Raw genomic sequence first — 25,180 nt, 5'->3', positions numbered from 1 at the left:
AAAAGAGGTTGTGACAAATATCAGGCTATTCTCCACCTATGATTTAGTTTTCCCAGAAAAATTACACATAGAGAAAAGTATCCAGCTGCTTGTCTTAAATTTAATCTAGAAAAGGGATAATCCCTAATAGTAGGGAAAACATCTTTTGTTTTCTTTTTAAATGATTTGAATTTCTTAAACACCACATAATGGGCATTTAATTATCTAACACTACATCAACAATGTATACAAGGTTTTCCAAATTTAAAAAAAACCTGAAATTTTTGGTTTCTTTCTTGACAAGGTATATCTGAAGGTGTCCTTTTCAGAGCGGTCACAAAGAAAAAGACAACCAGTGCAATAGTGATAATTAAGATGTGTGCAAATCTAAGAAAGAGCTGTATCACAACTGTATTCTTACACAGAAACGAGTATAAGAAAGTAGCAATAAGTGGATGGAATGTGAACTTGAGAGACAAGAGGCCTAAGTTCTACTCATCTTTGCTACAAACTAGCCCTGTGAACCTGACCTCTCTAAGGTACCAATACTTTCAACTATAACACAAGGAGAATGAACCATGGATAAAGGATTAAATGTGTTTGACAAAAACTAATGCATTCAAATTTGGAATGCCCAACACTATCATTTTTAAACCCTATGGTAAGAATTCCACTTCACAATATTTCTTAATTCTTTCTCTAGTTTTAATGACTTCTCTTAAGACAATATAAACACATTAATTCACCATAACAATTTAAACTTTTAAATGATGCACATTATGCTTTACTTCATAATTGTTACAAGAGAACCTTCTAGTTCCTGTTTTATATGAATTGTTTTATAGTTAAATCACTCACATTTTCTTCCCAGTATTAACATAGTTATTAAAAGCTTACTATCTGGATGTGGAGGGCACAGGCTCAAATCTCAACATCATCACTTATTAGCTATGTGACCTTGGGCAAGTAATTTAACCTGTCTGTGTACCTATCTCGTAACATGGGTTGTAAAAATTAAAGGAGTTAATGCATGTAACATGCTTACAACAGTGCACTGTATATAAATCATCCAACTTGTGTTAGCTATTGTGACGTGATTTCTCAACTTCATAAACTCAACCCTTCAAAAATATTGCATTTAGAACATTATTTACATGAAAAGATAATCATTTTTAACTCATTGAGGGCATTATCCAAAATAAGTGTAGCTTTAAATGTGGCTCTAATTTTAGGACATGTAAACAACAACAAAAAAAGGACATTTACCAAAACTTAAGAGAAAATATTGCAGTTAGCCATGAATCTTTCAAAAACGTTTCAAACAGGTGAGATTCAAGGCAAATTTCAAACGCAACAGACACATGAGAACAAACTAACTGACAATATGAAAACATAGCTGGAAAGACCATTATAATCTGTTGGTTTACCTGGAAGTGGAATTGGCATGCCAGGAAGGGGAACACGAAACGGAGGTACCATTACTGGTGGAAAAGCAGGTATTGCTGTTGTTGGCTGAGGTACTGAATGAGGAACAGCAGGAGGTAACGTCTGAGGGTGCGGCTGGGGAACGGTTTGCACAGGTGTGGCTGTAGGAGCAGGAGTTGAAACACTAACTGTAGGCGTGGCAACTGAAACAGCAGAACTTGGGGTCTGATCTTGTGTTGTGGGTGCTGATAAAAGATAAAACAAAAACATGTATCTATCACTCCTTCATAAATCATTTTACTATATTCATTCATCATTCACACATTCAGTAATTTAAGTATTTAAGGGACCATTCTATGCACTGCAAGAAATTTGTCAAAAGGTCTTATCTTCAAGAAGCTTGAAAATAGTTAAATGAAATACAAAAATGAATACAAAGTAAAATGGGATAAACATATAGGAGTAAAAATCAAGACCCAAAGAACATTTCTAACTGTGAGAGGGTATAGAAAAGTTTATATTGGGATGCTGCGCCTTGAAAAATTAAGGTTTCAACAAGAAAAACAGCAGGAAGGGGGTAGAAGAAAAAAATAAACCAGTGAGAAAAGTATGAATAAGGCAAAGAGTAAAGAACCAAAAGGAATTGTTTAGAAAACTGAAGACAAGCAATTAATTAGTGAAACAGTAGGCATACCAACAAAACTAGTGAGTTGTGTGGCTGGAAAGGTAGGCCAGAAGCAGAAATTAGAAAGCCTTGAACAAAAGGCTAAGGAGTATGCCCTTAAATAGATAGGAAAAGGGCAGAACTTAGGTAAATATAGAGAAAATGATCTAGTAGAACACAAGACAAAATACATTAATGGTAGTTACCCTCTGTGTATGCCTCTTTCACATTTTACTATTAATATATATGTTTTGTTAGACTTTGAACTTTTTATAAGAATGCATTCACATTATTTATGTGATTTCATGAAGGTAAATGGGTATATAGCAAACTAAAGGTTCCTGTATGGAAGAGTAATAAACAGGTTTCATTTGATGAATTAACCTCACAGATGCATAGGAAGAAAAGAACAGAAAAAGATAAGCAAATAACTAATGACTAACTGGATATGAATGAATGGAATCAACAACAACTCAGGTTTCTCTCATTATTTTAAAAAAATGAAATTTTTTTAAACTGAGGTTTCCATTGTGAGAGACCAGGAAAATGTGAAATTCAGGATCATTTGGGTTCTGCTAACACATTATTTTTAAATATCGAAAATAAAACATCCCATTCCTAGTAATTGCATTTAAAATCAAACTAAAAACTAAAATCCTTATTTCATACTTTTCAGTTTCAATTCTCACGTTACAAAACAATTTTGTTATTTATTCATAACTCATCTAGTTCCAAAATAAAATTCATTTTGGTAATTCATTGGTAACAAATACTTCGTCTTTTTTTGATGTAAAGAAAAAAATGTCTACCTGTATTGGACTAAGAATGAATTTGTCAAATGAAATAAAATGAAAACAGTGCTTTCCCAATCTTTATGCCAACTTTGTTCTAAACAAAAGCACACTATTTAGTACAAATCACCCAATAATCCAACTGACAACAAAATCTGTCAGTATCTTTTTCTAGCTTCTAATAATGAAAAACTCACTTAGGCTGGGAAGATGTGAGCAATTTCATACTTGTTAATGAGGGACTCACCTTGGCTAAATAGACAGCAGGGCCAAACAAGTATCTTCAGGGGCCCAGGAATGAATTGTTGGTCTAGCATAGACCTAGCCTTAGGGTACAGTATCATATTAATATAATTTTATAACAGTGTGAAAAATACAAAGTACATGCAACATTTGCCCAGTCCCATACATATACCATTTAGCATTTGTAATCTACTATAATGGCTGAAAATGTATCTGGTCATTGTTCCCAACTTCCCTGAGAAGTAGGATTTCTTCATCATTTTTCACAAACTTGCACAAAATGAGTTTATGCTCAACTGGGATTAAAATATAGTCTTAATTTTTAGTCCCATTTACCCCACAGACCTATACTGTAGCTCAGAAAATTAAAATTTAAATATTATTATAGTATTCAGATAATTGCTAAAATTGTGATCCAAAGTACTATAGTCAGGAAAATAAACAAGGGCATCAAATTTCAAGTGGAAAAGAACACCAATGGAGATGACAGAAAATATTTACAACCCATTCCTCTTACTTTCCAGCACAGCATTTTCTGAATTTGATTAGCAGCCATGAGTCACGACAGGAAAAGAACAAAAGCAATAAAATAATGGGAAACTGGGAGAATGGTATCTAAGACTTCAGTGGGTAAATTCCTACTAACTTCATATGCTAAAGTAGCTAGTGAAGCACTAGGCCTCAAAATATACTAACCCAGCCTCAGATCTTAACTAAAAAAGACAAGTGACTATATATAATAGATGGAGAAATATTAAGATTGCAGTAAGACAACACTTTATGATACTAAATCAAGTAAAATAAAAACACACACTGGAATACGTAGACAACATCAAAATTGATGTTTAAAAGCAGTAAAAAGAATATGATTTTGCTATTTTATAGTTCTGGGAATAAAGTCCTCCCAATCACTGAAGAGTAATGCAAAACTGACAAACAGGACACAAGACAGCTATGAGCTTACTGACACACTACTCTGAAAACAGACATGGACTACATATAGTATGGTTAAATTATCTACCTCATCACCTTTCCTAAAACAAAATGAAGCACTACTATTTCTCCTTTCTAAGAACACAGGAAAGAAAATGTAAGCAACACAGAGCCTCCACATAAAGCTACATTGCTTTTATTAATCCCCTTCTCCCATTACTGCCACAGGTCTCCCATAAAAACTGGTAGTCTCCTGCCTTGCCACAGAGGTTTGGGAAGCACTAAACCTATAAAAAGGTAACAACCCTTAACAAACTAGCTAGTATGACTGTTATACTTTCATATCAAAATTCACCTTCGCTACAAAATCAAACAGATTTGTAAAACACTATTCACATTTTCCTGTTCAGTACATTCCCCCCCACAAAATGTCTAAAAACCATTAAGAGGATCTTTAAAGGCTATCCCCATATTATATGTACCTTACTTGACTGCTTCAGTTGCTTTTTATCAATAAAATAAATTCAAATTTGAAGCCAATGTGAATTAATTTCTCTCTTATACGTATTTCTTACACACTAATAATTCCCAAGTCCCTGAAGTAATCACAAAAAACCCCCACATTTTTTCTTTATTCTTATCAATTATCCTGGTAGTAAAATAATACAAATTATAATCACACTGTAGGGACAGCTGTGTATCTTCAGACAAGTGCCATAACAAATAATCAAACAAAAAAATCATTATTTAAGTACTTTCGGGCTTAGTCTCAACCTGCAGAGTAAGGAGCAACATCCATATATTAATACAAAAAAAAAGAAAAAAGAAAAAAAGAAAGAAACCCCCCAAAAAGCAAGCAATATTGTCACATTAATAACAATCTTTTAAGCAAATTAACAGCTGTGTCCCTCTCTTAATCTCTGAAATCTGCTATTAATCGACTCTCACCTTTTCAGAAAAGATCTACTCTTTGGGCCTCTGTAAGTTTACACCTGAAAATTCTCCTGCCTTTCTGACTGCTCCCTTCTATGGCAACCCCTCAATTCACCTACTCGCATCCCAGTCTAGAAACTATTCTAAAAGAGATTACTGAGAAGCTCCTAATAAACCTCCCTTATTTCATCACCACCCAAAAAACCAACACCAAAAAAAATCCTCCAAAATACTGCATTTATACAGGCCCCCAGTGCCTGTCTCACCTATTTGCCTAGTTCTTAAGACCCTTCAAAAAAAACACCCTCTCACCTCAGAAGTTTCCTAAAAACCCATAAACTACATTTATCATTTTCCTGACCTTTATTCATGTTGCTTCTCCTACCTGAAAATCCTTTCCTTACCTGTGAACCTGCTTAAACCCTACTCCGTTTCCTTCATGATAAATACCCATGTAGTCCACCCACTCATTTATCCACTTCTCAAATTCTTACATCTTTCTCACTGTATAGTTTTGCACACCAATATCTAATTGTTTAACACATGTTATTCTTGCCTCCTCGATTAGGAATACTGGAAACTGTAAGGTAGGGACCAAGACTTACACTTATTTTGCAAACCCACAATGCCCGGCATTACTGTTGGCCAAGTGGAACAGCTAACTTTGCACCTTCTCAATTTAGCTTCATAAACTGCAACTGGGCAAATAATTTCTCCTGTTAATATAAATTCCTGTTTTCCTCTAACCCAAAAGTTTTAGTGTCAAAAATGTATTTTAAATAATTCTGGTATTAAAGGATAATACCAGAAACACTGGGATCAATATGAAATGTAGTCCCCTACTTGTTCATGTCTCTAGCCCCTATATAAAAACACATGCTGAGTGGTACTCACTTGATACTGTCTGCGCAACTGAAGTAGCAGTTGTTGTGGTAGAAGTGGTAGAGGAAGGGGTGGATGATGATGTTGAAGTGGATACTGCAGATGCTGGGCTACTGGTCGTAGGGGTGGAAGCTCCAACTGCTTGTGCTTGCACTTGTGCCTGGACCTGGGCCTGGACCTGAGCCTGGGCCTGGGCCTGGGCCTGAGCTTGTGCCTGAGCCTGAGCCTGGGCCTGGGCTTGGGCTTGGGCCTGGGCCTGGGCCTGCGCCTGGGCCTGGGCCTGAGCCTGAGCCTGGGCCTGAGCTTGTGCCTGGGCCTGAGCCTGCGCCTGGGCCTGAGCCTGCGCCTGGGCCTGAGCCTGAACCTGTGCCTGGGCTGCAAGCATAGGTGTCAGTTCTGATTGCTGAATAACCTTAACTCCATCTGGCTTGGTCCATGCAGATTCACGTGTCCGAGCATTATAATAATAAACCTGCAGCGGAAGCAAAAATCAATGGTATCATAAAATCTGTCAATTATTATTAAAAACAAGAATGGAACCATATTTTATCTTTAAAGCTATTTAAAAATAACGTAGGGCCAGGCGTGGTGGCTCATGCCTGTAATCCCAGCACTTTGGGAGGCAGAGGCAGGTGGATCACTTGAGGTCAGGAGTTCGAGACCAGCCTGGCCAAAATGGTGAAACCCCATCTCTACTAAAAATATTTAAAAAATTAGCCAGGTGTGGTGGCGGGCACCTGTAATCCCAGCTACTCGGGAGGCTGAGGCAAAAGAATCACTTGAACCCAGGAAGTGGAGGCTGCAGTGCGCTGAGATCGTACCACTGCACTCCAGCCTGGGCGACAGAGGGAGACTCCATCTCAAAAATAAAAAATAGCTGGGCGCGGTGGCTCACACCTGTAATCCCAGCACTTTGGGAGGCTGAAGTGAGCAGATCACCTGAGGTCAGGAGTTTGAGACCAACCTGGCCAACATGGTAAAACCCTGTCTCTACCAAAAATACAAAAATTTAGCTAGACGTGATGGCAGGCGCCCGTAATCCCAGCTACTTGGGAGGCTGAGGAAGGAGAATCACTTGAACCCGGGAGGCGGAGGTTGCAGTGAACCAAAGATCGCACCACTGCACTCCAGGCTGGGTGACAGTGCGAGACTCCATCTCAAAAATAAAAAATAAAATAAAATAAAATAACTTAGGGCCAGGCACAGTGGCTCACGCCTGTAATCCCAGCACTATGGGAGGCCAAGGCGGGTGGGATTACCTGAGGTCAAGAGTTCGAGACCAGCCTGGCCAACATGGTGAAACCCTGTCTCTATTAAAAATACAAAAATTAGCCGGGCATGATGGCAGGTGCCTGTAACTCCAGCTACTCAGGAGGCTGAGGCAGGAGAATTGCTTGAACCCAGGAGGCAGAGGTTGCAGTGAACCAACATCGCACTGCTGCTCTCTAGCCTGGGCGACAGGGTGAAACTTCCGTCTCAAAAAACAAAACAAAACAACAAAAATAGGTAATTCCACCCCACAGCACAAAGGAAAACCCATGTTAGGTTTTATGCAGAAATTCAACATAACAGACCTGAGACAGCTATCTGTAGAAAGCCCTGCTGACCCTTATCTGGAGTCCGAGAACTTGGATTTCAGGAGGGTTGACATTCCCTTACTGATAAGAATGGCTCGATGTGCCTAAACCAGCTACGCTGAACACCTGCTTTCCTTCTAGGAGCCTGGAATTTGGTATGTGCTAGGCAGATGGTACCAATGTGACCAGAAGCTTCCAGAATCACAGGTAAATGTGTGTTAGCACTCCAGGCAACCTTATATCTGCTGCACAAAAACTGAATCCAGTCAGCTTCTCCTGAAGTCTTACCCCATTCCCTGCTCACCCAGGGCTCATTCTTAAATGACAATATCACTGATCTCAATCTGCCAGTACTCTTTAAGTTTTACTCCTCTGTCAACAAATGACAACTTAAATATATTTTATTATTTACCTTCCCATCTGGAGTTTTATTTTCAACCCATATCTCCTCCGTAGGAGGTAGTGCTGGAGTACCAGGAGCAGTCACAGGAGGCATTCCTGGTGGAAACATCATACCCGGAGGAGGAGGCATGGAACTCATGGGAGGAGGCATGAAAGGTGGTCTCTGTTAATTCACAAAAACAGTAATGGTCACTTTAATTACTTTTCCTCCAAATTATTACTGAATTCTATTCAAAAGTAAAACACTGTAAGAGAAACTAGTTTTATAGTCTATTCAAACACATTCACCTGTCATAGAAGCAAAATGTCTGCAACAAAAATTACCAAACAAACTAGAAAGAAACACATCAAACTACTAATAGTGGTCAACTCTGGGTTATAACACTGTCAGTGAATTCTGCTTTCTCCTTTCTACGTGATCTGATTTTCACACACAGGGCACTGGATTACTTTTTTTAAAAAATTGATTTTTATACCCTGTTTTAATACCAGGCACATCACTGTCTCCACAGCTTCTTGAAGAATACTTCAAGAAAAAGTTTTCACTGTGCATAAAAATGAGTTTCAAAATTAAAAATTTGACATTATGACATTATAAAAACATTTTGAGCAGGGATTTAAAAGATTTCCTCTATAAGCTGTAAGTAACATTAAAATTCAATTATCAAAAGCAGCTTAATCTGGATAATGGAACTCAAACTATGCTAATAGTGTGAAGCTGTACTTTATTTTCCTAAAAATGTCTTTCCCATACTCCAATCTTTGCTGGATTCAGTTGAGTATCTTTCAAGCATCAGCACACCAGATCTGGGTTATATAAAATATCTATCCCAAATATGTTTCATGAGCCCTTTGCTGAAAATCACTTGGGCTTAATATAAAGCCACACAATTAACCAAGACCAAGAAAGGCATGACAACATTAGAAAGTATCTCAGCACAACATTTGATATATTTCAATGAGAGGGTTACATTAGTCCATTACATTTTATAATACTCCAAAGTAGGTTTAACTCTTAAAGTCACAAATTAGAACAAATTCACGTTAAAGATTATACCAGAATAAGTTAAAAAACTATTTCTTATTCTAACTTTGAAGCAAATATAAAACCATTTAACAGTGTGTTTAAAGGAAGGAGAGGCTATTCGTTATTAGGAAGGCCATAAAATTATTAAGCAAAGTATTAAAACCTGTCTCTTCCATAACCACAACCCTATCTAAACAGAATTAACATCACTTAAATGGCACATCATTGTCTTCTTCCATTTTTAGTATAATTCATTCTTCACTGTCTAAGCTAATGGAAGGCAGATGATACCACTATATTTATTTGGTTTCAGAATTATACAGACTAAACTAAGAAAACATAGATACATACTCAAAAAGAATACAATCCCAAAATGAGATTTGATTTTTGAGTTGATACCTTCATGACCTCACTTCAGACAATAAGTCTGGATACACTGGATCTATGCCCCAGGTTAAAATACCATAAATGTTTTTATTTAAAGAAATCCCATAATAAATCGTTTTCAAAAAGAGTAAGATAACCCTATTTTCCCCCCAGGGGAGAAAAAAAATTCAACTATGTGCTTATAAAATGTGTTTGCTGTCACTTTCCAGATTCTATCCTAGGCACCATTTCCAGGAAGAAGACTTACTCAGGAATATATACACATATATTTTTAGACTTGCTGGCAACATATATCATTGAAAATAAATTTTCTCCACTCAAAAATATCTTAAAATTTCAAACTTCATTTCCCATAAAGAAGATGCATTACTAAAGCCAATTCACAGAGCTAAAGGTAGGTAAAAACTATTGAATCCTGGTTTTATACACATACTTCTCTATCACCATCTAAAGTCCTATTCTGAATTTCCATAGTAATTACTGCTACCACTAATTCAGAAGAAACATATTAATATATGGATCTTCTCTTTAGCTCCCATTTTCCTATAAACTGAAACTATTTAAGAATGTAAGTTTTTAACTCAAAACCCATATATAATATTGATAATGATGCCAACAAAGAAATGGCAACCTCTACATTCTTTACCTGGAGGTGTGGAGGGCCCATAGGTGGAGGTATCCCTCCTGGAGGAGGCATTGGCGGCATATTAGGATCAAAAGGAGGACGTCCAAAGGGCGGCCGTGGTGGTGGAGGAGGGCCTCGCATCATACCAAAAGGTGGAGGAGGTCGCATCAGAGGTGGTGGGCCTCGCATCACTGCATTTGGTGGGGGAGCCGGACCTCGGAACCTCAAGGCCTGCTGTTGGGCCATCCTGCATGGGAAAGCAAGGAATAAATTTTTCTTTCTTAAAATTACAAAAATGTAGCTACTGATCTCTAATTACATCCATCAAATTTAAAAGGTTCTTTAGTCTAAGTGGAGTTGGAAAGTCATCATTTTGCAACCGTCATGATAAAAACTACATCAATGGGCCAGGTGCAGTGGCTCACACCTGTAATCCCAGCACTTTGGGAGGTCAAGGCAGGTGGATCACCTGAGGTCAGGAGTTTGAGACCAACCTCGCCAACATGGTGAAACCCCATCTCTACTAAACATACAAAAATTAGCCAGGTATGGAGGCGCACGCCTGTAATTCCTGCTATTGGGGAGGCTGAGGCAGGAGAACCACTTGAACCCGCAAGGCAGAGGTTGCAATGAGCCAAGATCAAGCCACTGCACTCCTGCCTGGGCAACAGAGCAAGGCTCCATCTCAAAAAACAAACAAACAAACAAAAAAAAAACAAAAAAAAACTTACATCAATGGATGATCTAGCTTTGGATGAATGATCAATGGATGCCGAGTCTAGGCAAAAATTTAGACAAGAGGGTTATCTGATGGTCTTAAAGTATTTACCCACATGCTGCTTAAAGTTGCAAGAAAGGATGAAAAAAAAAAACACTCTATGTAATCTACGTAATAAGGAAATTAGGCAATACCTTGACCCGGTGATCAAAACTAATCATCATCTAGGAAGGACAGATAGATAATGTGTGACTGAGAGGGACACGACATCACCTATTCCGACCAAAAATGTATAACCTCAATCTAACAATGAGAAAAGTATCAGACAAACTCAGAATAAGGAAGGAATGTTCTTTCTTTTCTTTTTTTTTTTGAGACCAAGTCTCACTCTGTTGCCAGGCTGGAGTACAGTGGCATGATCTCGGCTCACTGCAACCTCCGCCTCCCGGGTTCAAGCGATTCTTCTCCCAAGTAGCTGGGACTACAGGCATGCGCCACCATGCCCGGCTAATTTTTTTTTTTTTTTTTTTTTTTGTATTTGAGTAGAGATGGGGTTTCACCATTTTGGCAATGGTCTTGATCTCCTGACCTCATGATCTGCCCTCCTCGGCCTCCCAAAGTGCTAGGATTATAGGCATGAGCCACAGCGCCTGGCCGGAAGGAATGTTCTATTAAAAGGGGGATGTGTATTCTTCAGAAATGTCAATGTTATCCATAAAAGACAAAGAAATGTTGTGGAAATGCTCCAGATTAAAAAAGGTTAAAGAGTCATAACAACACAATTTTTTTTTTTTTTTTTTTTTTTTTTAGAGACAGGGTTTCGCCATGTTGGCAAGGCTGGTCTCGAACTCCTGACCTCAGGCGATCTGCACACCTCAGCCTCCCAAAGTACTGGGATTACATGCGTGAGCCACCACACTCGGCCAATAACAACACAATTTTAACTCTAGATTGGATTCTGTACTAACAGGAGGAAATGCCATACAGGGCATTGCCAGATCAACTGACAACACTGGAATATGCACAACAGATTAAAGTATTATATCATTACAAATTTATGAAGTTGATAATTAGGCTGTAGTTAAGTAAAATAATATCTCTATTCTTAGAAAATACTGAAGTATTGAAGGGTAAAAAGCCATAGGTATACCTTACCCTCACAGTTCAGAATAACAAAGAGGATGCATGTGTGCACGCAAATAGTAAAGCAGAAGAGGTAAAATATTAACATTGAATAACACCCTAGCTTTATTTTTGCGACATTTTGTAAATTTGAAATTACTTCCAAAGTTTTTAAAGGGGGCAGGGGGGTCACTTAGCAGTTCATTAGTAGTCTCTACCTAAAGGGAAAGCCTTTCCCTGTAGGGCACACTGCCCCACCACCCCTCACTCTCAACACCCTAATGTATTTTCTCCACAGCATTTAAGCAAATAAGTAATATCACATGAGATAGTATTATCTATCTCTTCCCCCAAGTGCTTTTGTAAAGAGAATTATTAACTCTTAAAAGTGCTTACTATGAGCCAGGCAGTGCTTGCTCTAAGCTCTTTTCAAAAATTAAGTCTTTTAATCATCAAAACAACCCAATGAGATGGATACTATTAATCTCAGTTTACAGATAAAGAACTAAAGCAAAGAAGTCACTTGTCCAAGGCCACACAACTGGTTCAGTACTAAAGCCAGGATTCAGGTGGCCCACGGTGGCTCGCGCCTGTAATCCCAGCACTTTGGTGGCCAAGGCAGGCAGATCATTTGAAGTCAGGAGTTCAACATCAACCTGGCCAACATGGTGAAACCCCACCTCTACTAAAAATACAAAAAAATTAGCCGGACATGGTGGTGCACGCCTGTAATCTCAGCTACTTGGGAGGCGGAGGCAGAAGAATTGCTTGAGCCTGGGAAGTGGAGGTTGCAGTGAGCCGAGATTGTGCCACTGCACTCCAGCCTGGGCAATGGAGCAAGACTCTGTCTCAATAATAAATAAATAAAGAAAATAAAGAGAGGATTCAAACACAGGCAAATGCTCCTTCAGAGTAGGAATTGTGTTCACTCTTGTATCCCTAGCACATAGAGCTGTACATAGTAGGGCTCAATAAATATTAGTATTAGTATTTGTTGCATGAACCACTGAATACCTAGGTGATACAGTACCCAAACTACCTTACAAGTAGGGTATGCAGGATCTTAAAAAAATTATTTTTACAATTCCACCCATTTACTGAGTACCTATCATGGTATTCCCAGTAGCTACTATACATCTACATTATACATAAAAAACCTACATTTCTGTCCTCAAGAGAGGAATTAACAATTATATTCTTTATATATTTGAAAATAATCATTCTTATAGTCTCTCGTTACCAGGCTCTTTCAACTTTCTGACATTTTTCAACCCTCTGCTTATAGATTACCCTTTGAACTTTCTCTAAATTTACCACATCATAGTTCAATTCTGACACACACCAAAAAAATCCTAATAAAGAACCAATTTAGGCCAGGAGCAGTGGCTCATGCCTGTAATCTCAGCACTTTGGGAGGCAGAGGTGGGCAGATCACTTGAAGCCAGGAGTTCGAGACCAGCCTGGCCAACATAGCAAAACCCTGTGTCTATTAAAAATACAAAAATTAGCCAAGCATGGTGATGCACGCCTGTAGCCCCAGCTACTTGAGAGGTTGAAGCATGACAATCACTCAAACCCAGGAGGCAGAGGTTGCAGTGAGCCGATATTGCACCACCGCATTCCAGCCTGGGCAAGAGAGCGAGACTCAAGTCTCAAAAAAATTAAAAAATTAAAAAAAAAAAAACTAATTTGCCTTCTGGACTTGTTTACAGTCCTGGTGTAATCCTTGTTATACCAGGACTGTAAACAAGTCCAGAACTACTACACCAAGTATATTTAATCAAATTTGCAAATGATCCTACAATCCAAAGGTTAGAAAATATGAGTTAAAAAGGAATATGGGCCGGACGCCCCCGGGTGGCTCACGCCTGTAATCCTAGCACTTTGGGAGGCCAAGGTGGTGGATCACCTGAGGTCAGAAATTCGAGACCATCCTGGCCAACATAGTGAAACCCCCACTCTACTAAAAATACAGAAATTAGCCGGGTGTGGTGGTGCTTGCCTGTAATCCCAGCTACTCAAGAGGCTGAGGCAGGAGAACAGCAGGAACCTGAGAGGTGGAGGCTGCAGTAAGCCAAGATCAACCACTGCACTTCAGCCTGGGAGACAGAGCAAGACATTGTCTTAAAAGAAAAAAAAAAAAAAAAAAGGAATATGGATTGCATCAAAATAATCAGAAGGTCTTTTTCAAATTATATGCATCCCCAAAAGACAGAGGCCACTGTTAATGAAGGAATGTCCAACCTTTTAGGGCAAAAAAAAGTTAACCACCAAGGAAAGACACTCTGTTTCAGGCTTGAGTTAATAATGTACCCTACTCTTAGATTTTCTTTCCATCTGCCTCTCCTTTTTTCAAAAAGTCTACAGTATTCATTTCTGTACAATTTCATACTTCCTGGTTACAGCTTGAAGTTAAGCATTTAAGATCCAGAACCATAAAAAAGCCCTGTTAGGACTCCGTCTTTTGTTGTCAGGCTAGTTACATAATTTCTGAGCCTTAAGTTTCCTCAGATGTGAATGAGTACGGAACAGAAAAGGTATCTGATATCTCTGTTCAATGAGATAATCCCGGTGAAACATTTAGGGTGGTAGCTGGTACACAGTAAACTACTTCAACTATCATTACTTTCATTCCCCCACAAAACCTAGCAGTGTTTATCTGTAAAAGGCATTTCATTATTAATTTGTTATGGTTTCAAAAGTCTGCCACTAAAATGGTGACAAAATTCACATAATTTCCTTTTTTGAATAGCCTAAAGTTGCCATTTTCTGATGTTAATTACGCACAGAACATGGGCTGGGCTCTTTATATTATACTGCTTCATCACAACAACCTCACCAGAACCTGCAATGAGGATTAAATGAGCTAATAAAGTACTTGGAATAGTGCTTAGTATGTAAGTGCTATCTAAGTTATTAGCTATCATTACTGTTTCTGTAACATTAGGACAGTAATAGTACTGGTAAGTGTTAAATATTAATATTAGTAATGTTAGCTATTATTACTATAATTATTATATCAGGCCCTGTATAACCTGGCCCACATTAACCTTTCCACAAATTCTAGTCTTTTCCTTTAAATATTTCATGTTTATTACTTTGAAGCCTCTGCACCTGTTCTCTTTGCCGAGCATGTTCTTCCCGAGATTTTCACATAACTAGCTCCTTCTCATTACTCAGCCTCTAGTTCAAATGTCACCTCAAAATGCTTTCCCACTTCTGGCCTCTACAGGCCCTCTCAGGATCATTATTCCTAATTTGAGTTTTCGATTATGATAAATGCTATGAAGAAATCTCCCATTTACTTCTGTATTATCTTTAGCCACTAGTATATAGTTCCCTTTAGTATACTGTTGCAACACATTAAAACACATTATTGTTTTAATAATGACAGCAAAGTTCCTATATACCAGCATGGTTATACAGACATTATCCATATTAACTCTTAATCCTCACTACAGCCCAATAAGGTAAGTTTGACACCATTTTTACAGAGGAAATGATAGCACAGAAAAATAATTTTCTTAAGGCAGCTAGTCAGTGATAACACCAGAATATTCTTATTCTCATTTTATAGATAAGGAAATTTAGATTGCAAGTATCTTAAGTATTGATAGGTAAACAAAGGCTCTAGGGAAAGGATCTATACAAATGACTCTGGAAGTTACTTTAATGGTATTTGGAACGTCTATAAATTTTCCATCTATTGTGATTTGCATTCCTACCACTTACAACCTTTCTGAAAAACAAAAGCCTACTTGCACGAATAGAAGGAACAAAAATATTTCACAAGAACATCATGGAAATACAAACATAAGGTATTTTTCTATAATAGAAGTTCTCTATCCAGATATGCAATCTCCCCAATGCTAAAGACAATACTTTAACTGGAGGGGCAAGAAATAAAAAGATGCTACCGATATATGGGGGCAAATTGTATAAACTATGATTGAGGAGACCTGAGGTTTAGTCCAGACCCTGCCAACTACCCAGTGACCTTGTGTAAGTCACTTCACACTTACAGGCAGATTTAATCATTTGATGTGGTTGATTTCATTTACAATTTAGATGGCTCTTACTTAAGCTGGAAGCTCCTGCAGGACAAACCTCTTTTTTCGGTCTGGTTCAGGGCAGTATTGCCAGCACCTAGGTCAGCAACTGTCATGTAGCACACAATAAATGTCGGCCCAATAAGTGAGGTATCTTTAAATCTCCTATCTTCATTTATTTACAACATAACTACAGAACATCTCATTTGCCAGGCGGTTATGACAGACACACCATGAAGTATATTCAGGTTACAAATATAATGCAAAAATTAAGCCCCAACTTCTGCCATCAAAGAGGCCACATACACACCTAATTTCATGAGAAATGCTAAAATAAAGATCTGTACAGTATGCTCTGCAAGCAACTTCCAATCCAAGAGGCTACGGTATAAAATATTTGCAACAGGGCAAATTCATTTGCAAATTAAAGCCCTATTCAAATCAGTTGTGCAACAGTGTCTAGACTATTAATAAAGCCTAAACGGCTTTATTAACAAGGATTTTTTTTAAAGCTTTACAAAGATACTTTCTAAAATGCAAAAGAATGTTCCCTAATAAATCCACCATCTGAAACTAGCTAAGTAACCTCCCTTTAAGATCGAAATCAGGAATAAACTTGGCATCGCTAATATTTAAAGATGCTGACAATTCACCTTGATCACTCATTAATACTGTATACATATGGAGTTTAAAGGATTTCAGATTCATCTCTGAAATAAAACAAAATTTCATTTCTGCCAAAGTGGAGATTTGTGTGTGCGACCATACAGAATCTGAAAGGCATTTTCCTCTTCTAAAACCTTGAATAACAATACCCATTTCCTTACACAATTTCATCTTAAGTTCTAGACAGTATCAACAGAGTCTTCATAATCTACACTGCTCTTTTTCATTTTCAAACGTTGACAATAGCACAATTCAGAATGGGAGCTGAACATCTGAAATGCCATTTCTCCCATACAGAAAAAAAACAAAGTACCAAATACACATAAAGCATAATACCTCTTTTCCTCAAAAACCACTGACCAAAAGATTTCTCCAGGTCACTCTCATTTTACCAAATTTTAATGACAAACTCATAGGCACTGAGGTTCCAGGGTAAAAAAGGTCACTGCACTGTTCAAGGAAATGGCATGAGTAGTAGACGAATAGAACGCCAATCGAGATTGCAAGCTCTGAAACCTGACTGCCTGAGTTCAAGCCACTTCCTGGAGCCACAAATCCGCCTATGCAATCTTATTCTACTGACTCAACCTCCACGAGGCTGTTATCTCACCTGTAAGATGGGCGAGTAACAACTGAAGACGCCTCTGGTCTGTGGCCTGCAAAATGTTAATAGCAACTACTCCAAAGGGTGGTTGTGAGGATTCAATGAGACAAACCTAAGTAAAGGGTTTACTGGCACACGGTAAGTGCCTAATAAGGGGTTGCTACTGTTGTTGTTACTCACAACTACAGGATAATAAGGAATAAAGGGATGAAAAAAGGAAGAAAAGCCACAGAAGTTAAGAAAGGCAAGCAATGAGGGGGATGAAATGAAAGGGCAAACGTGGGGAGCCCAAAGAGCCGCGGAGGACGTGGAGAAGGCTTAGCCAGAAGTGGTGAGGGGTACAGGGGAAGTAACTGCCGAGTGCAGAGACGTCGATGAGGAAAATCAGGCCCGCAGCGGAGCGCGGCCTGGGGACAGACAGGTCGGCCGAGACGGAGGCGACACGCGGCTGAGGCGGGGCCCAAAGGCGGGAGCACCGCGCCCGGCCAGAGAGCTGCAGGCCGCGAGAGGCGGCGAGGCCCCAAGAAAGCACTAGGAAGCAGCCAGTGAACACGCAGGAGGCCCTGGCCCAGCCCGGGCCCGGCTCTCATTCAAGCCACCTTCCCCTTCCCCCTTCTTAAACCCCATGCGGTCCCGGCCCGGGCCGCCCGGCTCCGCTACCCACCGTCCGCCCCGGATCTCCACATGGCAGGTCTAGCCTCTGGGGCTCTCGTGAGCAGAGATGTGAAGGAGGGCAGCGTCCCTTACCTGAGCTCCCCCGGGTTGAATCGTTCACTCTCGCCCCCGTCCCCGCCACGCTCCGCCATTACAGAGGGCCGCGTTCATCCACCCGCCGACCCGGCGTCTCCTATTGGCTAGAAAAATCGTCAATCCCCAACGAGAGAGGCGGAGACAGTAGAAGTCTGAGATGCGGTTGGTCGAACTTTCCATCAATCTTCGAAATGGGGGTGGTATGTTCTTTGCTATTGGGCAAGGCGCCCGCCGACTTTGAAAGCGGTATGAAGACAGCCAGTTGATTGGTGACTCGGGGGCTTTATGGGAAATGAGATTTTAGCAGTGAGGAACCGCCGGCGCCCTCTCGCGGTAAGCAGAACTAAGTCCTCCCAAGTTCGGCCCAGCCTGCGGTAGCCACGTGTCTGTCGGCTTCCAGGAGAGCCAATTGTGGAGCCATATTGGCCAGCAGTAGCTCAGGCGGAGAGCATTTCCACTGGGCAAGCCAATCAAAATCAACCTGGGCCGCGCCTAAACCGATTGCACAGTTGCTGTGGAAAGCCGCTATTTCCTAGCTTTACAGTAGCAGGAGTCTTAAGTCACCACTCAGCTCTATATCCATGTTATTAAATAATATATTATTAATTACAAGAATACCTCCCAAATTATACTAAACCGTTGCAAGCCAATAGGTGTTATAAGTTGCTGCATTAAGAAAGGTAAATTGGCGAAGGCAAGCCTCTTTGCAATTTACAGCTTAACCACGTCTCCCTCGATCTCAAAATGTGCTTGTCTGAAATTAGCACACCCAGAACACCAGACAATTCTGAATATTTATTTAGTTTTTCTAATTAACAAAAAAAAAAGTTTTGGATTTGGGGTTTCAAAGGCACAATGAAGATGAGCCCTTTTATTAAAGTCGTAAAAATATTAAAATAATACTAATAGATAAATTTTACTTGGACCTAACCATGTAGCAAACCCGGATCTAAGTATGTCAGGTACGTTAACTCTTTTAAGATTCAAAAATTACTAGGAGGTGGGTAACATAGTCACTGTTTGTAGATGAGCTTGAGGCACAGAGAAGTTAAGTAACTTGCCCAAGGTCACACATCTACTAAATAGCAGAGCCTGGTCTTAACCCCAGTCAGCGTAGTAGCAAAGCAGCACTCTTAAATACTGTAAGCCTAAATAATTGGATCCACATAAAAACATGTGCACAAATGTTCACAGCAGCAATATTCATAATAGCCAAAAAGTATTGTAACAACCCAATGACCATCAGCTGATGAATGGTTAAGAAACATGGTATAGGCCGGGCGCGGTGGCCCAAGCCTGTAATCCCAGCACTTTGGGAGGCCTAGACGGGCGGATCACGAGGTCAGGAGATCAAGACCATCCTGGCCAACACGGTGAAACCCTGTCTCTACTAAAAAAAAATAGCCCGGCGTGGTGGCGGGCGCCTGTAGTCCCAGCTACTCGGGAGGCTGTGGCAGGAGAATGGCGTGAACCCCGGAGGCAGAGCTTGCAGTGAGCAGAGATCGTGTCACTGCACTCCAGCCTGGGCGACAGAGCGAGACTCCGTCTCAAAAAAAAAAAAAAAAAAAAGAAACATGGTATAACTGTACAATGAAATATTGTTCAGACATAAAAAGCCACATACAAAAAGGCCGCCTGTTGTATGATTCCATTTACATGAAATATGATGAAATTGCATTGCATTTCAGGCAAATACATACAGACAGAAAGTAGAACAGTGGTTTCCAGGAGGTAGAGGGGAATGAGGAATTGGAAGTGACTGCTGATGGATATGGAATGTCTTTTTGGATGATAAAAATGTTCTGGAATTGGCGCTGATGGTTGCACAACTTTGTGAATATACTAAAACCCATTGAATTCTATACTATTTATTTATGTATTTACTTATTTTGAGAGGGAGTGTCACTCTGTCACCCAGGCTGGAGTGCAGTGGCATGATATCAGCTCACTGCAACCTCCGCCTCCCAGGCTCAAGCGATCCTCACACTTCAGCCTCCCAAGTAACTCCCACAGGCCTCCACCACCACGTCCAGCTAATTTTTTATATTTTTGGTAAAGACAGGGTTTTGCCATGTTGGCCAGGCTGGTCTTGAACTCCTGAGCTGAAGTGATCTGCCCACCTTGGCCTCCCAAAGTGCTGGGATTACAGGTGTGAGCCACTGCATACAGCCAACTTGTATACTTTAAAAGGCGAATTTTATTGTATGTGAATTATATTTTAATTCAAAAACACCATTCTACACTGAATTCCAGTTAAATATTCAAAATCAATTAAATATGATAAATTGTGATAAAGGCTTCACACAGTTCTGAGCATGAGTAATTGGAGGAGAGCATGGTGAAAATTTTGTTAAAGATGTGACATTTGAGGCTGGGTGTGGTGCCACAGGCCTGTAATCCCAGCACTTTGGGAGGCCAAGACGGGAGGACTGCTTGAGTTCAGGAGTTTGAAACCAGCCTGAGCAAAATGGTGAGACCTCACCACTACAAAAAATCAAAAATATTAGCCAGGCATTGTGGTGCATGACTGTGGTCCCAGCTACTTGACAGGCAGAGGTGGGAGGACCACTTGAGCCCACTTGAGTCGAGGCTACTGTGAGCTGTAATTGCAGCACCGCACTCCAGCGTGGGATACAGAGTGAGACACTGTCTTTAAAAAGAAAATAAAAAGGTGTGGCATTTGAACAAACTATACTTTGACTAAAAGTTGGGAGTTAGATCCCTTTTTCAACATCAGTGTGTATCCCCAAGTTCTGGTCAACTATTCTGAAAATAATACTGGTATAGATGGCTCATTACAAACTAATTCCTACTAAAAAAAGATTCAAAATGGAAAGCTTATAGAAAATAAGTCACTAGCATATATAAAAGATGAAAACAGGCCGGGCGCTGTGGCTCACGCCTGTAATTCCAGCACTTTGGGAGGCCGAGGCAGGTGGATCACCTGAGGATTTCAAGACCAGCATGGCCAACATGGCAAAACCCCGTCTCTACTAAAAAAATACAAAAATTAGCCAGGCATGGTGGCACGTGCCTGTAGTCCCAGCTACTTGGGAAGCTGAGGCAGGAGAATCACTTAAACCTGGGAGGCAGAGGTTGCAGTGAGCCGAGATCTCGCCATTGCACTCCAGCCTGTGTGACAAAGTGAGACTTCATCTCAAATAAAAAATGAAAACAAACTATCAGTCGAAGAAACTCCTTGCAGGTATTAAAAATTTTATTATCTGATAGTTTTTATTATGTTATTTATATCTAAATATGCTTTAAGATATTTATATTATAGTATAATCCTTTAAATAGATTAAGTATATACATATGTATATCTATCACATGTAATGATAATCATATGTGTATATATGTATATATTTCATTATTTCATTGCTATAGTGTATCCCCATAAAAATGTCCTTGAAATTCAGGTAGTTTGAGCTCAATAGTTATTTATAACATATTGCAAATTTCTGACTTGAACTATGTCTACACAGCATTTCTAGAGTGAACCATTTTATTGAATCAAAATGAAAAAGGAATTGAAGAGATTCAGTGCATCTTTAAAGAGACCAAATGGACTTTCCGATAGTCAAATAACTATTAGGATACTGATAATGTACACAACTATATAGAACAGAATAGCAAATACCATCCTTGCTTAATTGGTAACCATTGAATTATTGACCCCCCAAAATTAGCATATCAAGATGAAATGAAGAGACAATGTTGGTTTCAGACAAATTAATTCATCAGGGCTTAGGTCCTGCTGTGAAGACACTCATCAGAATTGGCTCTTGAGAACTGGTTCCAATGCAGAATCAGGCTTTAAAAAAATAACTGCCATTTTCGAGCACCTATCTTAAATCCGTAGGAGGTACATTACATACACTATTGCCAGTCCTTTCAACAGCCCTGCAAGGTGGATGTATTGTCCCCAATTTACAAATGAGGAAACTGAGGCTCAGATAGATGATAGGACTGATGCAAGGCGACATTCAGATAGCTGAAAAGAGGGGAAGCCAGAATTCAAACACGTGTGTGTCTAACACCAAAGCCAGTTAGAGACCACTCAATCCTGTGTCTCACCCAAATCACACTGTATCATTTCTTCCTCTTCCCTCTAGACTGTAAATGCTTTAAAAAGACTGTTTTCCTGGCTGAAGCCCCCAGCTCCTAATAACACACTTATTAACCCATAAACTGTGCAGCTATGTTATTCCTAACTGGAAATACTGGTCTTTGAAATATTTAAAGAGATCTCAGAAATAGAGAATCCCAGGCTGGATGCATCTGCTAGCTCCCTCACAGGCAGTATGCATAGAGGTTGCTAATGAGCTTTGGGGTAAATTAGGTCAGGATTCTAGTCCTGGCTCTATCAACTACTGGCTGTACAATCTTGAGCAAGTCACTTCTCACAGCTTCGACCTTTTTATTTGGAAAACAAAGAGTTGCCCTGAGATTTCATAAGTGAACTATTTACCACAGCATAGGCAGCAACTAAAAATCAATAAGTAATATTGGTTTACAGAGTTTCTCTAGGGCTGCTATGGTCTGGATTCCTATGTTGAAATTCTTACCCACAAGGTGATTGTATTAGGATGCGAGGCCTTTGGGAGGTGACTAGGTCATGGGGGTAGAACCCTATGAATGTTACTAGAGCGCTTGTAAAAGAGGCCCAGGAGCAACCTCTCGCCCTCTTCTGCCACATGAGGTTAGAGTGAGAAGGTCGTCTGAGGAAGCTAGTTCTCACCTGACACCAAATCTGCTGGCACCTTGACCTTGGACTCTCCGGTCTCTAGAATGTGAGAAATAAATCTCTATTGTTTATGAACCACCCAGTCTATGGTATTTTGTTACAGCAGCCAGAATGGACTGAAAAACGGCATTTTGCTAGCCTGTGCTTTACCGACAAGGTCAAAATCAAGATAGGGTCCACCTTTTTGCATATATATAAGTGAGGACAATGAGATAGCCAAGAAACTAGAACTAAATAAACAATATTACTCCATGAATAGGAAGTGTCATACTAAATCAACATACAGGATTATAGCAGAAAATAAGAATAGTAGCTTACATTTCCTAAGCTTGTAGTATGCTGAGCATTTTACATAAGCATCTCATTTAATAAGTAATATTTATCAATCATTTCCTACATGCAAGGCACTGTTTTAAGCACTTTAAATGTATTAACACATTTGAAACTTTACAAAAACCCTATGAGGAAAGCATTGCTATTATTTCTATTTTACAGATAACAAAGGCACAGAGAGATTAAATAATGCATCCTGAGTCACACAGCTAATGAATGACACAATTGGAATTCAAGCCTAGGCCTCCAGGCTACAGAGTCCACATTCATAACCAATCTGCTCTACTGCCAATCGGCAATTAGACCATAAAGTGTCCCTGGGCTTCTTCCATTCTGTATGGATGTCTGAGGGCAGCAGGTAAAACTTCTCCAGATGACATCTCCATTGCATCTACCTTCAAACTGTCACTTCATCAGTCTGTAACTTACTTATGGAATTTAGAACAAGTTCTAACCTCTCATCCCCTGATCTCCTTTGGATCTAGGATGTAAGAAAACTCAGAAATCATTGTTATATGTTCAGCTATTAAGTAGTATCAGCATATAGGCTGCTTGGATGGGGCTCAGAATTCCTGAACTGAAGTAAATAATTGCATCTTTGTGAATATATTGAGTCAGTAATATGCAAGTGTTAAGAATATCATTCTATTCACCTTCCCAATCCATACCTTTTTTTTTAATCTATAGAGGTCAAATGATCTATTCAATCATGGTGCAGAAATTTATTCTAGTCAAGAAAATGTTTGGGTTGCAAGGAAAAGAAGCCAAATTAGCATGAGTGAAATTAGTATTGGTGAGAAAACAGAACTAATCAATTCTGTGGACAAGAGGTCTAGTTGCCCTGACCTTTACAGGGGCTGGAAAGCTTTGAGGAGCTATAGAGTTTCCCTCTCTTCCTTTCCTTCTCAGGGGCCACATGGCTCCTCCTCTCTGGTTATCTTGGCCTGTTTGCTCTAGTCTCCTCTTTCTGTAAACTCACTTTCTCCTCTCACTCATCCTGTTCAATGCAGATGTAAAGGCAGCACCTGACTCCCCTCACAGTCTAGTGTCCACACATCACTGCCAAATCTCTGGATATCTGTAGGTAAGAAGTCTTCCAAGAAGAAATCTAACTGGTCATTGGGTAGCCAGCATATTAACTGGTGTTGATTTGTATGGCCATCCTTGTGCCAATTTTGTGTAATCAGAGTAAGGCCCAGAGCAGTGTTGACCTTTTCAGAGTCTGAGTTGAGAAAGGCGATGCCATCTGTTTTCCATACCCAGCCCCAGATGATTCAGCGCTTCTCCCAGATTAGCTTCCACCCTTGCTCCCTCTATTCTCTTCTCTGCAAAACATCCAGTTAAGCTTCTAAAACAGCCTCTGCTTAAATCTTTTCCATGGCTTCTTATTTCCCAATAGGAAAAAGAACAGACTTTTGACATGGTCTTTGTAGCCCTATATCATGCCCATCGCTACAGCTTCATCTTTCCTCATTGCTTGTAAGTTCTAATCAAACTTGGTTTCTTTCCATTTTTCAAAGACACTCATGCTTCTTACCTTCAATACTTATCTCATGGGTTTTTCTCTCTGCCTATGATGTTCTTCTTGCCCTCTTTCACCCAAATAACTCTTTTCCTATCTGTATTAGTTACCTATTGCTGCATAACAAATTATCTCAAAACTTAGCAGTTTAAAGCAACAAAACATTACTTCACAGCTTCCACGGGTCAGGAATCCAGAAACAGTCTAAGTGCCTCTGGCTCAAGACCTCTCATGAGGTTGCTGTCAGATTGCCAGCCAAGATTGAAGACTCACCTGATGTTGAAGGATCTTCTTCCAAGTTCACTCACCTGGTTTTTAATGCATGTCAGTTCCTCATAGGTTGCTAGACAGAAGACATGCCACACATGGGCCTGTCCACAGAGCTGATCACAACATGACAGTGTCCTTCTCCCAGCACAAGCAATCTCAGGATGGAAGCCACAGACTTGTAACCTTTTGTAACCTCCAATATTTCAATAATATTGGGAGTGAAATTCCATCACTTCTGCCCATATCCATTCATTAGAAGCAAGGTGAGGCTGCGTGCGGTGGCTCATGCCTGTAATCCCAGCACTTTGGGAGGTCAAGGCGGGTGGATCACCTGAAGTAGGAGCAAGACCAGCCTGGCCAACACAGTGAAAACCGATCTCTACCAAAAATACAAAAATTAGCCAGGCATGGTGGTGCACGCCTGTAGTCCCAGCAGTGAGCCAGGATTGCACCACTGCACTCCAGAGTGAGACTCTGTCTCAATTAAAAAAAAAAAAAGGGGGAAGAAGAAACAAGTTGAAAAGTGTAGAC

The 25,180-nt window shown here is 39.8% G+C and overlaps 1 protein-coding gene across 6 annotated transcripts in view; it reads right to left on the bottom strand.

Moving 5' to 3' along the window:
* The window catches only part of TCERG1 (transcription elongation regulator 1), a 64,331-nt gene extending 46,278 nt beyond the window's left edge, over positions 1 to 18,053 (bottom strand). For 5 of the 6 annotated variants that reach the window (XR_002006119.3, XM_019028053.3, XM_004042759.5 and 2 more), the window contains exons 1-5: positions 17,775 to 17,882; positions 9,890 to 10,115; positions 7,840 to 7,992; positions 5,863 to 6,322; positions 1,407 to 1,649 (exon numbers count right to left, since the gene is read on the bottom strand). Coding sequence is in view for 5 of the 6 variants with exons in the window: in XM_019028053.3 (XP_018883598.2) it covers positions 1,407 to 1,649; positions 5,863 to 6,322; positions 7,840 to 7,992; positions 9,890 to 10,115; positions 17,775 to 17,833 (1,141 nt within the window). In the remaining variant the exon portion in view is untranslated. Of the gene's footprint in view, positions 1 to 1,406; positions 1,650 to 5,862; positions 6,323 to 7,839; positions 7,993 to 9,889; positions 10,116 to 17,774 lie in introns of all 6 variants that reach the window. The other variant, XM_004042758.5, reaches the window with a different exon arrangement.
* Between the last annotated feature and the right edge of the window lie 7,127 nt (positions 18,054 to 25,180).

The sequence above is a fragment of the Gorilla gorilla genome, chromosome 4 (genome assembly GCF_029281585.2).
Source record: "Gorilla gorilla gorilla isolate KB3781 chromosome 4, NHGRI_mGorGor1-v2.1_pri, whole genome shotgun sequence".
Taxonomy (NCBI): Eukaryota; Metazoa; Chordata; class Mammalia; order Primates; family Hominidae; genus Gorilla; species Gorilla gorilla.
This window is presented reverse-complemented; position numbering and strand designations above follow the sequence as displayed.